The 18,333-nt window shown below is 43.3% G+C and overlaps 1 protein-coding gene across 3 annotated transcripts in view; it reads left to right on the plus strand.

Moving 5' to 3' along the window:
• The window catches only part of LOC308102473 (sodium/hydrogen exchanger 9B2), a 20,874-nt gene extending 2,970 nt beyond the window's left edge, over positions 1-17,904 (plus strand). The window contains exons 3-16 of one of the 3 annotated variants that reach the window (XM_080452200.1): positions 591-686; positions 3,306-3,408; positions 4,145-4,315; positions 4,968-5,110; positions 6,875-7,002; positions 9,134-9,215; positions 10,473-10,566; positions 11,789-11,895; positions 13,584-13,733; positions 13,894-14,002; positions 14,223-14,249; positions 14,688-14,797; positions 16,173-16,347; positions 17,539-17,904. In XM_080452200.1, coding sequence (XP_080308326.1) covers positions 591-686; positions 3,306-3,408; positions 4,145-4,315; positions 4,968-5,110; positions 6,875-7,002; positions 9,134-9,215; positions 10,473-10,566; positions 11,789-11,895; positions 13,584-13,733; positions 13,894-14,002; positions 14,223-14,249; positions 14,688-14,797; positions 16,173-16,347; positions 17,539-17,627 — 1,584 coding nt within the window. In that variant the 3' untranslated portion in view covers positions 17,628-17,904. Of the gene's footprint in view, positions 1-590; positions 687-3,305; positions 3,409-4,144; positions 4,316-4,967; positions 5,111-6,874; positions 7,003-9,133; positions 9,216-10,472; positions 10,567-11,788; positions 11,896-13,583; positions 13,734-13,893; positions 14,003-14,222; positions 14,250-14,292; positions 14,320-14,660; positions 14,798-16,172; positions 16,348-17,538 lie in introns of all 3 variants that reach the window. The other 2 variants (XM_080452199.1, XM_080452198.1) reach the window with 2 other exon arrangements.
• The last annotated feature ends 429 nt before the right edge of the window (positions 17,905-18,333 follow it).

The raw sequence follows: 18,333 nt of genomic DNA on the forward strand, positions 1-18,333 counted from the left end.
ACACACACACACACACACACACACACACACACACACACACACACACACACACACACACACACACACACACACACACACACACACACACACACGCACACACTGTCCTCGGCTAGCCCTTCACTCGCTCATTCTTTTTCCCACTCCATAAAACTGTCAACTTTGTATGTTTTCTAATGAAACATTGACAGCAAAGTATACCCCTCTCTCTCTCTCTCTCTCTCTCTCTCTCTCTCCCTCTCCCTCCCTCTCTCTCTCTCTCTCTCTCTCTCTCTCTCTCTCTCTCTCTCTCTCTCTCTCTCTCTCTCCCTCTCCCTCTCCCTCTCTCTCTCTCTCTCTCTCTCTCCCTCTCCCTCTCCCTCTCCCTCTCCCTCTCCCTCTCCCTCTCCCTCTCTCTCTCTCTCTCTCTATGTTTCTCTAATATTAATCCTCCAACTTTACAACTTTTGACCACGCCCCCCCCCTCACACCTGTGTGTGTGTGTGTGTGTGTGTGTGTGTGTGTGTGTGTGTGTGTGTGTGTGTGTGTGTGTGTGTGTGTGTGTGTGTGTGTGTGTGTGTGTGTGTGTGTGTGTGTGTGTGTGTGTCTGTCAGGTTATAAAGCGCAGCAGTTCCTTTGGGAGTAAAGTTCACATCAGTGCCGGGACCGCAGAGAAGCACTCACACACCATGGAACGCACTGAGGAAGAGGTACACACACTACACACACACACACACACACACACTACACTACACACACACACACACACACACACACACACACACTACACACACACACACACACACACACACACACACACACACACACACACACACACACACACACACACACACACACACACACACACACACACACACACACACACACAGGGTCTATTAATAGGAGGTGGTCTATATTCATTACATCTCAGTCTGCTGTTTACTGACAAAAATATTAAAAGTGCATTTTCATAATGCAACTTATCATGAATAATTCATAATGAACCTTGTAGTTATATTTGGAAATAATGCACTATTGTTATTAATAATATCAACAATGATAATATAGTGTTATTTATTAATAATTTTACTTGTAACTTTAGCATTGATTAAAATGCCCACCTTTCAGGAAATTGGGGGGGGGGGGACATTTACCCATTTCCTGAAAAGTAACAATTATGAAGATATGTATTCATATCTTCATAATTAACAGGCTTTCTGCACAGCAGTCATATTGTAAATAAACTGGGCCTCTTCCTTACTTCCTTCACAAAGGTGTTACCAATGATACTAATGAAAGCTCTGTTCCATTTAGTGTTTCACATGTGGTTCTCAAACTGTTTTAATTGCAAGGACCCTCATAACTCTGAGAGTGTACACATGGAACCATATGGACCCAAATGGACCCTTACGGGTACATTTGGTTCCATTTGTACACTCTCAGAGTTACACACCCATTAAGAGTCCATTTGGAACCCTCTCAAGGACCCATGAGGGTCCCTGGACCACACTTTGAGACCCTCTGGTGTAGCAGAGTGTTTCCAGTGAGTCAACACCCTGACTCTGTTTGAGCAGAATGGAACAGAGCCTTCATTAGTGTCATTGGTAACACCTGTTATACACCAAGACATGGCAAGCAGACAGTTTGTGGCTGCTTGGAAATAAAGGGTATTCGTTCACAATATTATGCTCTGGCAAGTAAGTAAGTTGTAAGTTTACGTCCCGGGCGGGTATTAGACACCATGTTCATCTGTTGGCTCTCAAGCTGAAAGAAGTTATTAGGCTCATGCTGCCTTCACAGTAACATAAACATACATCTGTCGTTTGTAGCTGCTACAAGAAGCAAGAGCTGGCTTCAACTTCAGATGCAAAGATACAGTTATGCGGTGCATCTTTGTGTATTTGTATATTTTGTTCTGCTCGTGTGAGCGAAGCAGCAATTTAATCACAACCAGACTTTATTGTCACCTCACAGGGTCACATGGTGTAGAGAAAGCCTGTGAAAATATTTGTATTTTTTGTTCAAGGTGCATATTTTTCCACATCATTAGAAGAGAGGACGGATACATTGTTTCATGTCATTAGAAGAGAGGACATATACATTGTTTCATATCATTAGAAGAGAGGACATATACATTGTTTCATATCATTAGAAGAGAGGACAGATACATTGTTTCATATCATTAGAAGAGAGGACAGAGACATTGTTTCATGTCATTAGAAGAGAGGACATATACATTGTTTCATATCATTAGAAGAGAGGACAGAGACATTGTTTCATGTCTTTAGAAGAGAGGACATATACATTGTTTCATATCATTAGAAGAGAGGACAGATACATTGTTTCATGTCATTAGAAGAGAGGACAGATACATTGTTTCATATCATTAGAAGAGAGGACAGATACATTGTTTCATATCATTAGAAGAGAGGACAGATACATTGTTTCATATCATTAGAAGAGAGGACAGAGACATTGTTTCATGTCATTAGAAGAGAGGACAGATACATTGTTTCATGTCATTAGAAGAGAGGACAGATACAGAGTGAGAGCAGGACAGAGGAGAATTAGAACATGTAAGAGCCTCCATTAACTGTCCATTCATTAAACAGAAGAGTCTGTAATATCTGATCGTATTAAACAATAAACTCTCCAATAACACAGCTATATGGACAGCTTGGATTATCATCTATGTCTCTGTCAACACTTTGTGTCATAAAAATCCACCATGTTATAATCAACTCTGTGTCAACAAACTGTGTCAGTCATGAGTTGAGTTTGGAATAATGACTCGTTTTAAATCACTCACGTCCTGCATTATGTGCAATTAGGAAACAGCAGTGGTGGAAAGTAACTAAGTACATTTACTTAAGTACTGTACTTAAGTAAAATGTTTAGGTATTTGTACTTTAGTGGAGTATTTCCAATTTCCAATACTTTTACTTCTACTCTACCACTACATCTCATAGGCAAATATTGTACTTTTACTCCGCTACAATTATTTGAAAACTTTAGTTACTAGTTACTTTGTAGATTTTGATTATTATTACAAAATATACATTAACCACTTCAGCCCTATATACATTTAGGCCTTTTGAAAATAACAGATCTACAAGCTCTGATATAGAGTGATATTAGAAGTGCCTCAGAGCCTGATGACTGTGTGAGACATTATTCAACATTATTATAATACAGTATTGTGTGTGTGTGTGTGTGTGTGTGTGTGTGTGTGTGTGTGTGTGTGTGTGTGTGTGTGTGTGTGTGTGTGTGTGTGTGTGTGTGTGTGTGTGTGTGTGTGTGTGTGTGTGTGTGTGTGTGCGCGCTGTCAGGTGAATCATTATGAAGCTCCACCGGAGTCTTCCTCACGCTGGGACAGGATGAAGGACAGGTTTCCCCGCCCACAGGGTCTGATCAACCTGCTCATCACCAAGGGTAAGGCTGTGTGTGTGTGTGTGTGTGTGTGTGTGTGTGTGTGTGTGTGTGTGTGTGTGTGTGTGTGTGTGTGTGTGTGTGTGTGTGTGTGTGTGTGTGTGTGTGTGTGTGTGTGTGTGTGTGTGTGTGTGTGTGTGTGTGTAAATATAAATAGTTGCTGTCAGATGAATCATAATGAATAATGCTCACACTGCACCTCATGTCTGTCTCTCTCTCTCTCTCTCTCTCTCTCTCTCTCTCTGTGTCTCTCTCTATGTCTCTCTCTCTCTCTGTGTCTCTCTCTATGTCTCTCTCTCTTTAGTTGGTAGTCTCTCGTAGTCAGATAATCAGAGATGTATTGATGTGAATAGGATCCATATCGTCTCCATGACGACACCATGATGAGAGAAATCCAAAAGGATTAAAACACTTAAAAGCAACAAAACATTTATTTAGAGTACATGCAATTCCGGGGATAAAACATTGGATGAGTCACTCCATGGAGACATGAATTCATGGATATGTTTAGTTTTTGTCTCATTCTTAAGACAATAATGTGATGACCAGCCGGTAGGCAGTGGTTCACAAATAAAATGAATAAAACAAATAATTGGCATAATAATAAAAGTTTAAGAACTTTTCTCAACGCGTCGCTTCGCGCCGCGTTGTGAGCTTGTAGATCTGCTATTTTCACTGTTTTTTGGGTCCCGGGCAAACGTCACATTTTTCACTGTGTTTAACTGTGTGCGTGTGTCAGTGTGTCTGTTGTGTCTGCTGTATGGAGTGGTGTGGTCCATCACAGGTAAGGAGTGTCTACCGGGAGGAAACCTGTTTGGCATCGTCATCCTCTTCATCTCGGCCGTACTGGGAGGAAAGCTGGTGGGAATGGTCCAGCTGCCCACGCTCCCCCCGTTCCCCCCGCTACTTGGTACGACCCTCTGACACTGAAGGCTTTTCATTGGCTAGTGAATACTGTCCAATCACCTGTCTAGAAGAGCAAGCTAATAGAAACCGCAGGCTTTATATTCCTGGAAAGTTAGCATCATATCTGTTAGCATCATATCTGTTAGCGCGTAGCTGTTAGCGCGTCATAGCTGTTAGCGTGTCATCATATCTGTTAGCATCATATCTGTTAGCGCGTAGCTGTTAGCGCGTCATAGCTGTTAGCGTGTCATAGCTGTTAGCGTGTCATCATATCTGTTAGCATCATATCTGTTAGCGCGTCATAGCTGTTAGCGTGCCATAGCTGTTAGCGTGCCATCGGATCTGTTAGCATCATATAATGAAAGAAATTGTTCTTTCATTAATATAAATCTAATTGAAATCTTGTTAAAAAAGAAAACCCTGCCTAACGATGATGTCTCTGGTAGGCGGGTTTCTGAAGTGTCCACAGTCCTCCTATGAGACACAGACAGAGTAGAAAACCATATTATCATGAGCATTAGTGAGGACCAATTATATGAGGTTGAAAAGGTGTGAAGTCGTCCTTTAACAACTGTTGATGATTTATTGGAAACTTTAATTTATGGAATGTGTGTGTGTGTGTGTGTGTGTGTGTGTGTGTGTGTGTGTGTTTGTAGGCATGTTGTTAGCAGGTCTGGTGTTGCGTAACGTTCCATACGTAACAGATGCGGTGTACATAGACACACACTGGTCAGCCGCTCTGAGGAACATCGCTCTGGCCATCATACTGACCAGAGCTGGACTGGGCCTGGACCCTATGGTACACACGCACGCACACACACACACACACACACACACACACACACACACACACACACACACACACACACACACACACACACACACACACACACACAGAGCTGACACTTCCCATAGGGCGGCCAGTGGTTCTCAAACTGGGGGTCCCCAACATAATTATGTTGGGGGGTCCCCAGATGATTATCTTAATGTGCAACATAGTTTTCTCATTCAACAGTAAACAAACCAACGTACAGTATAAGTGGATATATGTCACAGGGAAATTGGCATTCCAGGGAAATTGAAAGAGGAGCGCTCGCTTTTAGGCGCGGGGCTTCGGCGCGAGGCGGGGCGAGGAGGAGGAGGCGCGAGGCGGGGCTTTGATGCGAGGCCGACCTGTCTTTTGTTGTTCCCCCCCCACATAGCAACCAGGAAGCTACGCTAGGGGAACGCTGAACACGCGTTCACACGCACACGTGATAATAGTTATTGTCCATGACGGAGGCGCGCCGACTCAGCAGAGCTTGAGGCCGAGGAGGCGCGAGTGCCCGTGCCGACCGGCCGAAGGTCTGCTAGTCGAATCAGCGCCGTCCGAGTTGTGAACCGATGGGGGGAGAATAGATCTTTTCATGGGTTACAGTCTATGGTTACTATCCAGTGTCCACGACGACACACATGTGTGCGTGTGCATGTGTGCGCATGCACACACTCGTGTATGTGCATGCGTGTGGCTTGCATTCATTGCCCTCTAGCGTTGGTTATACAGAATTGCCTGGGTGGGTGGTAAAAACAAGCGCTTCTTTTTCAATTTCCCTGGAATGCCAATTTCCCTGTAACATATACACAGGCCAGGGTATTGTCACGTTTCTAAAGTGACAATTTAATGACTTTTAAAATAGAAATAATACAATAAGACAATATTAATGCGTTAAAAGTAACCAACATACTGTATTATAAATAATGGTTTTCCAAATTGTGAAATATGACATGAGATAGAGGCAAACTAGCAAAACGAGACTCGCTTACTGCAAAAAAACATTTAAGGAAAACTCCTTAGAGAGACTTCAAGAAAATATCTTTTCTTTATTTTACATGCTCATTAAGTGCTCTGTGCTCAAAGTGGATTAAAAAGCAAACATTTCAGTCCTGGGACCTTCGTCAGTGCTAAGTGAGAACATGTGAAAATATGATTATTATTTGGGTCACGGCCTGAAAAGTTTGCGAAATAGGAGCTTGTTGGGCACAATTCTGAAGGGTCAGGCGGGGGGGGGGGGGGGATACCAAATGCTCACAAATGTTTTTAAGGGTGACACGCTCCGAAAATAAGCTTGTAGATCTGCTTTATCCAGCACGCAGCCAAGTACAAAATCAGGCATTATGACAAGGCACCGCCAACATACATTTTAGTCTACTAAATCAACTGTAGATTTAGTCGACTAAAACTAGACTAACGGTAAAGCTGTTCAGATGACTAAAATATGACTAAAACCAAATCAATATTTGCTTTCAAAATGAACAGGAAATGGGTGAAGTGTACTTTTAAGTTACATTTCATCCTAACTGTGTGTGTGTGTGTGTGTGTGTGTGTGTTTGTGTGTGTGTGTGTGTGTGTGTGTGTGTGTGTGTGTGTGTGTGTGTGTGTGTGTGTGTGTGTGTGTGTGTGTGTGTGTGTGTGTGTGTGTGTGTGTGTGTGTGTGTGTGTGTGTGTGTGTGTGTCCGCGCGCGTGCGTGCGTGCGTGCGTGCGTGCGTGCGTGCGTGCGTGCGTGCGTGTGTGTGTGTGTGTAGGCTCTGAAGCGTCTCAAAGCAGTGTGTGTGCGTGTGGCGGTGGGTCCGTGTGTCATGGAGGCGTGTGTCATCGCCATCGTCTCTCACTTCCTGCTCAACCTGCCCTGGGTCTGGGGCTTCATCCTGGGGTAACGCACACACACACACGCACGCACGCACGCACGCACGCACGCACGCACGCACGCACGCACGCACGCACGCACGCACACACACACACACACACACACACACACACACACACACACACACACACACACACACACACACACACACACACGCCCAACTGTGTCTTTCATGTAACCTGTTACGGTACAATCTTTGTCACGTAGGCTTGTAGCCTACATGAATGACATAGATATCACATTGAATGGAATACGTTTGTATATTTATTTACCCCATACCGAGCAGTGTGCGTTCGAGTTACACTAAAATAAAGCAGTCATGTAGGCTATTCCCCATGAGACTCGGGCGGGCTGCAGTGATCCTGTGTCGCCACGTTAATAAGAGATTGGAGCGTTGGGTTAATATCCTTAACCCAGCCAGGTTGTAGCCTTCATAACTCTCTATGACATAACTCCATACCATAGGACAAGCTACTGTAAGTTTGTAGACCTCACTGTCCATGAAAAGATGGTCGGGAGTCCCGACTCCTGGAAAATGCTCTCGCAAAAGCGTCGCGATGCGACGCTTGTGAGCTTGTAGATCTGCTATTTTCAATGCAGCCAGATCTGCAATCTTATCTGAATGACTGTTAAAGCAGTTTGTTTAAATTAGTTTATAAAATGTTATATTTTCACAGGGATTAATTATTAGTGTAGATATACATTTAGGAGTGGATATATTGTCCAGATGCCTGTCAGACAGTCAGACAATGCTGCTCCGCAGGTCTACAATGGAATAAACGGGCGCAGCCAACGTCAACAACTGCTATCGACCAGACGTGAGATCTCAGCGTACCGTAGGCTGAAACCAACGTCAGGATATATTGATAAATGCCGAAAGTTGCGGTGATCTCGCCCTACGCCCATTATTTGGTCTGCACCGCGTTGATAAATGAGGTCTCTGTGTCTCAGAGGAGGGCTGTGGACAGTTCACAAACCTGCCTACCAGTGACATCATCGATGGGGAATCCAAGCTAATAGAAACTATACAGGCTTTCTATTCCTGGAAAACATCTGCCTAACGATGATGTCACTGGTAGGCGGGTTTCTGAACTGTCTCTCCTCTCCTCTGACACACAGACTGAGTAGAAACACATTTGTGCCATTTTATCATTGCGAACGCAGTGGAAGGAGGCGCGCCTCCGCGCAAGTGGAGCTTACTAAGAAACCGTGCTCAGGTTGTGTCTCTGTGTCTCTGTGTGCACTGCCTGTGTGCAGCTCCTCTGAGATAAGTAAATGTCCAATTTAGACGTACCATACATCAAATGAAAGGTCTTTGAAAACTGAACACACCTGTCAAGGTTGCGTTTAAGCCCGCCCCTTCGCCCGGAAGCCACGCCCCGGAGAAGGCTCCTAAAAACTCCCCATTGAAACCCCATGTTAAATGAAAAGTGCCCGAATCGCTCCGAAACTTTTCTACCCCCCCTAAGTGGGGGTCTACGAACAAATACTTCGGGCTCGGATTTTGGCTCCGCCCCCCGGAAGTGGGTGAAACAGGCACTTCAAACACTTTGTTGAATTGTTCAAAAACATTCAAAGTTTTTTTTTTGTCAATTTGTATTTTTCTAAGATGCTCCTTTTAACGCAGATTTTTTTTTGTATTTCTTTTGTATTTTTTTATTGGTTACTTTTTTTTAAATATTTTTTTAAAATATTTATTTTACTTTTTTTGCGTTCGCTTCCCACGTTCGCGCGTCTTACTTGTGAGCATTAGTGAGGACCAATTATATGAAGACAATGGGTGAAGCCTTTAAGTGCAGCAGATTGATTAGGCCTACTGTCCACAACAACAATACAACATAGGCTTGTACCTTAAATAATAAATGAATGTACAATAAATACATAAATACGAACATAATAACAAATAACTAACAATAACAATAAATAACGAATAAATAATAAATAACTTAAATAAAGTAACCCAGGAGGATATAGCGCCCTCTTGTGGCGGTGATGTATACTTAGGTGCTCTATTAACCTCACAATAAATCTATGTCTCTCTCTCGCTCTCTCTCTCTCTCTCTCTCTCTCTCTCTCTCTCTCTCTCTCTCTCTCTCTCTCTCTCTGTGTGTCTCTATGTCTCTCTATCTATCTCTAGGTTTGTCCTATCAGCAGTGTCTCCAGCCGTAGTGGTTCCATCCATGTTGTTGTTACAGAGGGAGGGGCTTGGAACGGAAAAGGTCTCCATTTTAATTCATTCATATCATTGTAGTTTCTATATAGGAACTACAATGCATATATATATATATATATATATATATATATATATATATATATATATATATATATATATATGTCACAGGTAGATTGGCATTCCAGGTAGATTGGAAGTGGAGCGCTTGTTTTTAGGCTCGGGGCGGGGCTGCGATGCGAGGAGAACGAGAACACAACATGAATATACATACTTACTGGCCTCAGTGGCGCACTTCGAAAATCATTGGACTCCCCATCCACTACCACTGGGAGTCTGGGTTTGACTCCCGCTCGGGACATTACTTTTTCAAACAACCGCGGACTATTTTTTTTCGCCGATAAAGTATAGTTTTGGACCATGACGGAGGCGCGCCGGCTCAGGAGACCTTGAGGCCAAGGAGTCGCGCCCGAGCGCCTCCAGGCGCGAGTGCCCGCGACGACCGGCCGATGGTCTCCTAGTCGACTAAGCGCCGTCCGAGTTATGTACCGATAGGCACAGAATAGTAAATGATGTTGTGGGGACTGCGTTTGCCCCGCTATGGTTTGCCCCAACTGCCACTCACTGCACTAACATAGCCCGCCAGCCCCGCCTCCTCAGTCTCGCCCCCTTGTTCGCGGGTGTGCGCGCGCGCGCGTGCATGTGCGCGTATGCGTGTGTGCGTGCTCGTTTGTGTGCGTGTGCATGCGTGCGTGTGTGGTGTGGGACTCATGTGTGGCTTGCATTGCCCTCTGGCGTTGGTTCTACAGAATTGCCTGGGGGGCGGACGGGCGGTGAAAACAAGCGCTTATTTTCCATTCTACCTGGAATGCCAATCTACCTGTAACATATATACACACACGTTTTGGCCTCTAACGAACTGTAGGTCGTAGAATAAAAATCTTTTTTCCCTAGATTCCTTGGTTCATGACGCAACTCTCCATATAGGCCACACCCATTTGCATCAGGATAGATTTTCGGCCATTTAGAATTTTCTTCAAAACACACTTTTAGCTTCTCTTCCCACATATTTTGTCCAAATTTCAGAAAAATCGGTACACATGATCTCTGGACCCATGCGATAAACATCTCGTTCGTCCGTAAATGGCTTCCAAAGTTAGCGGGAGGGGCCTGTTTTACAAAAAAGGCCAAAAATCACGAACAAAACGTCCGGTCAAACCCAAATTTGAATCACATGTTTTGGTTTACTCAAACAAGTGCTCCCTTTTCCGTTGTTATAACAGATCTATAATTGATTACTCTTCAGGGAATCCCTACTCTCCTGATGGCTGCTGGGAGTTTTGACGACATCCTGGCCATAACAGGCTTTTCTACCTGTCTGGGAGTGGCCTTCTCTACTGGTACACACGCACACGCACACGCACACACACACACACACACAGCTTCATCACATCAAGAGCTTATAATATAAGCGCCTGTGTCCACAGAAACTATTTTTTTGTAATATTAAGAGAGAAGTATTTAAAAGGCTAAAATGTATCCAGGAGAAAAACATAAGCTAAGACTAAAAGACAGAAAGGGAGATTTGGTTTGAGTTTAGGCGGGAAAAGAGAGACTGGAAAGGTGGGTTGAAAAGTGAAAAGTGAAAAGTGATGAGCATGTCAGTGTCTCAGTGGTTTTAGAGACTTATTTCAACTTTTGGAGAGCAGAGCCACTCATTATGATCCTTCAGATGTATATTTGTCATTTATATGTGTTACAATGATACTAATGAAGGCTCTGTTCCATTCTGGTTGTTACAATGATACTAATGAAGGCTCTGTTCCATTCTGGTTGTTACAATGACACTAATGAAGGCTCTGTTCCATTCTGGTTGTTACAATGACACTAATGAAGGCTCTGTTCCATTCTGGTCAAACAGAGTCAGGGTGTTGACTCACTGCAAACACTCTGCTACACCAGTGGGTCTCAAAGTGTCTGGACCCATGACCTTGAGGGGGTTCTGAATGAACCCTTACATGTCTGTTACTCTGAGAGTTACGGGATACTTGACATTTGAATTAGTATCATTGGTAACACCTGTGAAGGAAGTAAGGAAGAGTTTTATGGCCCTAAAGCCTATAAAACAGCAGCGTGTGAACTCTATGGACATGATAACACTCATAAAACACCTTATGTTAATAATAATAATATTGATGTGTTGATGTGCAGTGGTGGAAAGTAACTAAGTACATTTACGTAAGTACTGTACAGTACAATTTTGAGGTATTTGTACTTTACTGGAGTATTTCCAATTTACAATACTTTTACTTCTACTCCAGTACATCTCAGAGGAAAATATTGTACTTTTACTCCACTACAATTATTTGAAAACTTTAGTTACTAGTTACTTTGCATGTATAAATGATTATATTATGAAACATACATGAACCACTTTAGCTCTATTTTATACCTAGGATATTTGAAAATAGCAGATCTACAAGCTCACAACGCGTCGCATCGCGACATGTTGTGAGCTTGTAGATCTGCTTTATTTTTTCTGCACTTGTAACAGAGTATTTCTATATGGCAGTATTGGTACTTTTACTTAAGTAAAGAGTGTGAGTATTGTTGTGTTGACAGGAGCCACATGGATGAACATTATGAAGGGAGTACTGGAGGTTGTAGGAGGAATGATCGCTGGCTTCATCCTGGGACTGTTTGTCTGTCTGTTCCCCAGTAAAGACCAGGTATAACACACTGTGTGTGTGTGTGTGTGTGTGTGTGTGTGTGTGTGTGTGTGTGTGTGTGTGTGTGTGTGTGTGTGTGTGTGTGTGTGTGTGTGTGTGTGTGTGTGTGTGTGTGTGTGTGTGTGCGCGCGACCGACAGACAGACAGACAATGAGTAAAAGTACTCATTGTGCATAATGTCCCATTTCAAGTTCAAAATGAATAGAAACAATCTTTTGAAAATAGCAGATCTACAAGCTCACAATGCATCGCGACGCATTCGATCTGCTTGTAGATCTGCTATTTTCAAATGGTCGAAATACATATAGGGCTGAAGTGGTTAACGTGTGTTTTGATAATAATCTAAATCTACAAAGTAACTAGTAACTAAAGCTGTCAAATAATTGTAGTGGAGTAAAAGTACAATATTTGCCTCTGAGATGTAGTGGAGTAGAAGTAAAAGCACTTAAAATTGGAAATACTCCAGTAAAGTAAAAATACCTCAAAATTGTACTTCAGTACGGTACTTGAGTAAATGTCCTTTTCTTGATTACTTTACGCCACTGTATATGAGAGAGAGAAACGGAGAGAAAGAGTGAGACAGAGAGAGTGTGTGTGTGTGTGTGTGTGTGTGTGTGTGTGTGTGTGTGTGTGTGTGTGTGCGTGTGCGTGTGTGCGCGCATATCAGTGAGTGATGTCAGAGGGATGAGGGCTATAATTCATATAAATACTGATATTGTTTCTGTGTGTGTGTGTGTGTGTGTGTGTGTGTGTGTGTGTGTGTGTGTGCCCGTGTGTGTGCCCGTGTGTGTGCGTGTGTGCCCGTGTATGCCCGTGTGTGCCCGTGTGTGTGTGTGTGTGTGTGTGTGTGTGTGTGTGTGTGTGTGTGTGTGTGTGTGTGTGTGTGTGTGTGTGTGTGTGTGTGTGTGTGTGTGTGTGTGTGTGTGTGTGTGTGTGCGTGTGCCCGTGTGTGTGTGCCCGCGCGTGTGTGTGTTTGTGTGTGTGTAAGTGTGTGAGCGAGTGGGAGTGCCCATGTGTGTGTGTGTGTGTGTGTGTGTGTGTGTGTGTGTGTGTGTGTGTGTGTGTGTGTGTGTGTGTGTGTGTGTGTGTGTGTGTGTGTGTGTGTGTGTGTGTGTGTGTGTGTGTGTGTAAGTGTGTGAGCGAGTGGGAGTGCCCATGTGTGTGTGTGTGTGTGTGTGTGTGTGTCTAAAACAGCAGTTGTAGATGGTAAAGGAATACATTTAGGGTTAGTTACTAAATGACGTATTATATGTTCATCCACTAGAATGAATAGATTTTTTTGTATAAATAATCAGCCAAATGACAGTAACCAAGCCGTCTGAACCTTTTTATAGATATATATTTTATAGATATATATTATATGGATAGTGTCTGTGTATCAGACAGAGAAGAAGTACAGAGGAGACTGTAGAGTCGGTCAGAACACCAGACAGACAGAATCTATATATTATAGTACAAGTGAGAAAAACAGAATGAAAAGCGCCCATATTTTAGAGCGTGTGGGAGGGGGGCGAGCCCCACGCCGCTCTGAGGCGATTTTCCTAATTCCTAACTTTCTTATTACTTCAAAACAATGTTCTTTAACTGTGTGTGTGTGTGTGTGTGTGTGTGTGTGTGTGTGTGTGTGTGTGTGTGTGTGTGTGTGTGTGTGTGTGTGTGTGTGTGTGTGTGTGTGTGTGTGTCTATAGGATGACGTGGTGATCAGGAGGACCTCCATGCTGTTAGGACTGTGTGTGTTTGCTGTGTTCTTCAGTCATGTGGTGGGCTTTGCTGGGGCCGGGGGTCTGTGTACTCTGGTGCTGTCCTTCCTGGCTGCTCTGGGCTGGAGCACTGATAAGGTTATTAATATTATCATTATTATTATTATACAAGCTCACAACAAATCAAATTGCAGGTATTGTAGATCGGCTATCCTCAAGTCATTAATAAAACGTTTCTCCCTTTGCTTTTTGTTTACAAGTTGAACCGTGGATGTGATCATTTTTTTGTCCCTTCCAGGCTCCTGTAGCTGCCATTGTAGGGCGGTCCTGGGACATCTTCCAGCCCCTCCTCTTTGGTCTGATTGGTGCAGAGATCACCATCTCTAAACTCAACCCCAACACCGTGGGTAAGCTCCGCCCACTCTCTCTCTCTTAATTTAAAATCTGTCTCTCTCTAACAGTGTGTCTATGTCCCTCTACCAGGTCTAGGTCTAGCCTGTATCCTCATAGGTCTCTCTCTCTCTCTCTCTAACAGTGGGTCTATGTCCCTCTACCAGGTCTAGGTCTAGCCTGTTACCTCATAGGTCTCTCTCTCTCTCTAACAGTGTGTCTATGTCTCTCTACCAGGTCTAGGTCTAGCCTGTATCCTCATAGGTCTCTCTCTCTCTCTAACAGTGTGTCTATGTCTCTCTACCAGGTCTAGGTCTAGCCTGTATCCTCATAGGTCTCTCTCTCTCTCTCTCTAACAGTGTGTCTATATCTCTCTACCAGGTCTAGGTCTAGCCTGTATTCTCATAGGTCTCTCTCTCTCTCTCTCTCTCTCTAACAGTGTGTCTATGTCTCTCTACCAGGTCTAGGTCTAGCCTGTATTCTCATAGGTCTCTCTCTCTCTCTCTCTAACAGTTTGTCTATGTCTCTCTACCAGGTCTAGGTCTAGCCTGTATTCTCATAGGTCTCTCTCTCTCTCTAACAGTGTGCCTATGTCTCTCTACCAGGTCTAGGTCTAGCCTGTATTCTCATAGGTCTCTCTCTCTCTCTAACAGTGTGTCTATGTCTCTCTACCAGGTCTAGGTCTAGCCTGTATTCTCATAGGTCTGGTGGTCAGGCTGTTGGTAACGTTCGCTGTGGTTCATTATGGAGGATTCACCCTGAAGGAGAAACTCTTCATCTCTGTGGCCTGGCTGCCTAAAGCTACTGTACAGGTATACCTGTCTGTCTGTCTGTCTGTCTGTCTGTCTGTCTGTCTGTCTGTCTGTCTGTCTGTCTGTCTGTCTGTCTGTCTGTCTGTCTGTCTGTCTGTCTGTCTGTCTGTCTGTAAAGACACACATAAAGCATACATAACATATACATCAGCGACTACTAAAGAAGGCTTTCTATCAGAAAGAGGATGCATGGCCTTCTACACTAGTGTCAGCATATACACGAATCCACGGAGCGCTGCCCTGCGCGCAGCCATTGCTGCAGTGTCAACGCTCCACGGACGCGACACCGCAGCAATGGCCGCCTACAGGCAGCTACAGGCAGCGCGTCTGTGGATTCGTCTATAATCTGTCCTATAGGTGATACCATACATGGACGTCCTTAACTGAACCAGTCAGCGTTATTATTATATACGTAATCACTTAGTACAGCCTGTTTATATGTATCTCCATTTAGGGACATATCTCTGCATGTATAACATGAGGAGGCTCCAGCCCAGGCCCTGGAGGTTTGATGCTATGATCTGTAATGATATTAGTCTGCCTGAATCATCCTAACTTCAGCCTGACTGGATATTTATATTTACCATAATAGACAGATTATATGATGACAGTCAGCTGTTGGATTGACAGCTGTAGTCAAGGAGCTATGGTTCAAATACATTGACATTGAACATAAATGATTTTGACCAGATAGGCATTCTAAAATGTCTATTAGCCTATAGGCCTTTCTTTAGAGGGCTTTCTGACAGAAAGGTTTCTGACAGAAAGGTTTCTGACAGATAAGTTTCTGACAGAAAGGTTTCTGACAGATAAGTTTCTGACAGAAAGGTTTCTGACAGAAAGGTTTCTGACAGATAAGTTTCTGACAGAAAGGTTTCTGACGGAAAGGTTCCTGACAGAAAGGTTTCTGAAAGGTTTCTGACCATTGGTGTGTGAATGGGTGTGTGAATGTGTGTGTGAATGTGTGTGTGAATGGTTGTGTGAATGTGTGTGTGAATGGTTGTGTGAATGGGTGAATGTAATGCGCAATCTATATATAGCACTTTGGATAAAAGCTTTATAAATGCACCATTTACCATTTACAATTAGAATAAGATTCAGGTTGGGGATAGAGGTCAGGTTTAGGGATTAGAGAATAGAGTCATGCCTGATTTACACTTAGTGTGTGCTGGTGTCATGCACTGAAAAAGACACGTTGTGAGCTTCTAGATCGGCTATTCTGGCTTTAGGCTGGCGGTCAAAAACTGGCAAGATGTTTACTGTTTTACAACTAAACTAAGTGTGTGTGTGTGTGTGTGTGTGTGTGTGTGTGTGTGTGTGTGTGTGTGCGTGTGCGTGTGCGTGCGCGTGTGTGTGTGTGTGTGTGTGTCTCCAGGCAGCTATAGGCTCCAAGGCGTTGGACATGGCCCGGGAGGAAGGAGACGAGACGCTGATAAAGTACGGTCTGGACGTGCTAACGTTAGCCGTGTTAGCTATCCTCTCCACCGCTCCTATTGGAGCGCTGGGCATCGGCCTGTCTGCCCCACGACTGTTACAACGACAAGTCAGAGGTACACACACACACACACACACACACACACACACACACACACACACACACACACACACACACAGGGGGGACAGGGGAGGGCAAAACAGAGAGCCTTACAGCGGAGGGAGAGGTTCTGATTGGAGCTTGTAGATCTGCTGTATTCACCGAAGGGTTAAACCCCAGAATAGTGTTGACACAAACTGTGTGTGTGTGTGTGTGTGTGTGTGTGTGTGTGTGTGTGTGTGTGTGTGTGTGTGTGTGTGTGTGTGTGTGTGTGTGTGTGTGTGTGTGTGTGTGTGTGTGTGTGTGTGTGTGTGTGTGTGTGTGTGGAGGGGGAAGATGAAAGGAAAGATCCAGATAAAGGAGAGAATTCAGTTTGTTTGTCCTGTGATGATGGAGAGATGAGGAGAGGTCTAGAACACACAGAGGTTTATTATATCACATGTTTACACATCATTAGGACATACATCATCTATACATCATCTATACATTAAGACATCATGTTAACACACTTTAAAGCTGCTGTCAGTGACATTTATGTGTTCAAATAAGTGTTAAATAGCTCTATACTGTGAATGGAATCATTTCTATAGACATAGAGCACACACAACTTAAGATTGTCATTTGTATTTTCTTTCCCTCCAATTGTTATTATTATTATTTTTAATGTATTATGTATTTTACTAGTAGATATATTTAGCATGTCTAGTAGTTATAGTAACTACTCCAGAACGATGCTATGACTAAATATATTTACAATTTCGTCAATACATTAAAACTAGACTAAGATGTTAAGGAGAGATCTAGTGGAGAAGAGATCCAGTAGAACTAAAAGAAAAGTAATTTTATGTCGGATCGGGTGTTGCACTCTGACAATAGCAGATCTACAAGCTCACAACGCGTCACACTGAGACACGTTGTGAGCTTGTAGATCTGCTATTTTCAGCATTCAACCATGTGTAAAACAGTCATTAACACGTCATCAAGGCCAGACAAAATGATGTTTTGTTGACAAAATCAACTGTACGTTTAGTGGACTAAAATCTTATGATATTTAGTCGACTAAAACTAGACTAAAACTAGACTAAAACTAGACTAAAACAATACATTTCAGATGAGTGAAATATGACTAAAACTAAATGACATTTTATTCAAAAGACTAAAACTGATTGATGGAGTTTGATTGACACACGTCTCCATTCTTCCTCAGCTGAGGAGCCAGAGGGCGGGGCCACTCATCCAGACGACACTCTGATTGGTCAGGAGAAGATGGGCGCCACCTACGAGAGCAAGCTGTGAAGCTCCCGATTGGACGGACCGTCTCTACGACACATCGTATCGTTTTTACTTTAAAACATCTTAGTTTATGTGTTTCTATATAATATCTCATTCATATCATATTCAGGCCTCATAAGATTATTAATACTTTCATCTGGATGAAATGTTTCCTTTATTGTTGCCTCGTTCTCTGATTCATGTTTGTTTTTTATTTTATATTCAGCCGTTATAAAATGTAATAAAATGTAATAAAATGCTGAAATACAGAATATTAAGTGGAATAAATTGACAAACAGTTTCTGCATTGTGTTTATAGTTTGATTAAAATGGCTGTAAAGTAACACAAGACAAGACTATGTTGTTGTTTAAGGAGGGAGGACAGATCGGTCAAATAACCGTCTTATAAAACCAGATTATTTCATTAAAATCATTTTGTTTATGTGTACAGGTCATCATGTCTGTCTGTCTGTCTGTCTGTCTGTCTGTCTGTCTGTCTGTCTGTCTGTCTGTCTGTCTGTCTGTCTGTCTGTCTGCCTGCCTGTCTGTCTGTCTGTCTGTCTGTCTGTCTGTCTGTCTGTCTGTCTGCCTGCCTGCCTGCCTGCCTGCCTGCCTGCCATCTCGCCTGTGTGTGTGTGTGTGTGTGTGTGTGTGTGTGTGTGTGTGTGTGTGTGTGTGTGTGTGTGTGTGTGTGTGTGTGTGTGTGTGTGTGTGTGTGTGTGTGTGTGTG

The sequence above is a fragment of the Gymnoscopelus braueri genome (genome assembly GCF_963280865.1).
Source record: "Gymnoscopelus braueri genome assembly, chromosome: 15".
NCBI classification, from domain to species: Eukaryota; Metazoa; Chordata; class Actinopteri; order Myctophiformes; family Myctophidae; genus Gymnoscopelus; species Gymnoscopelus braueri.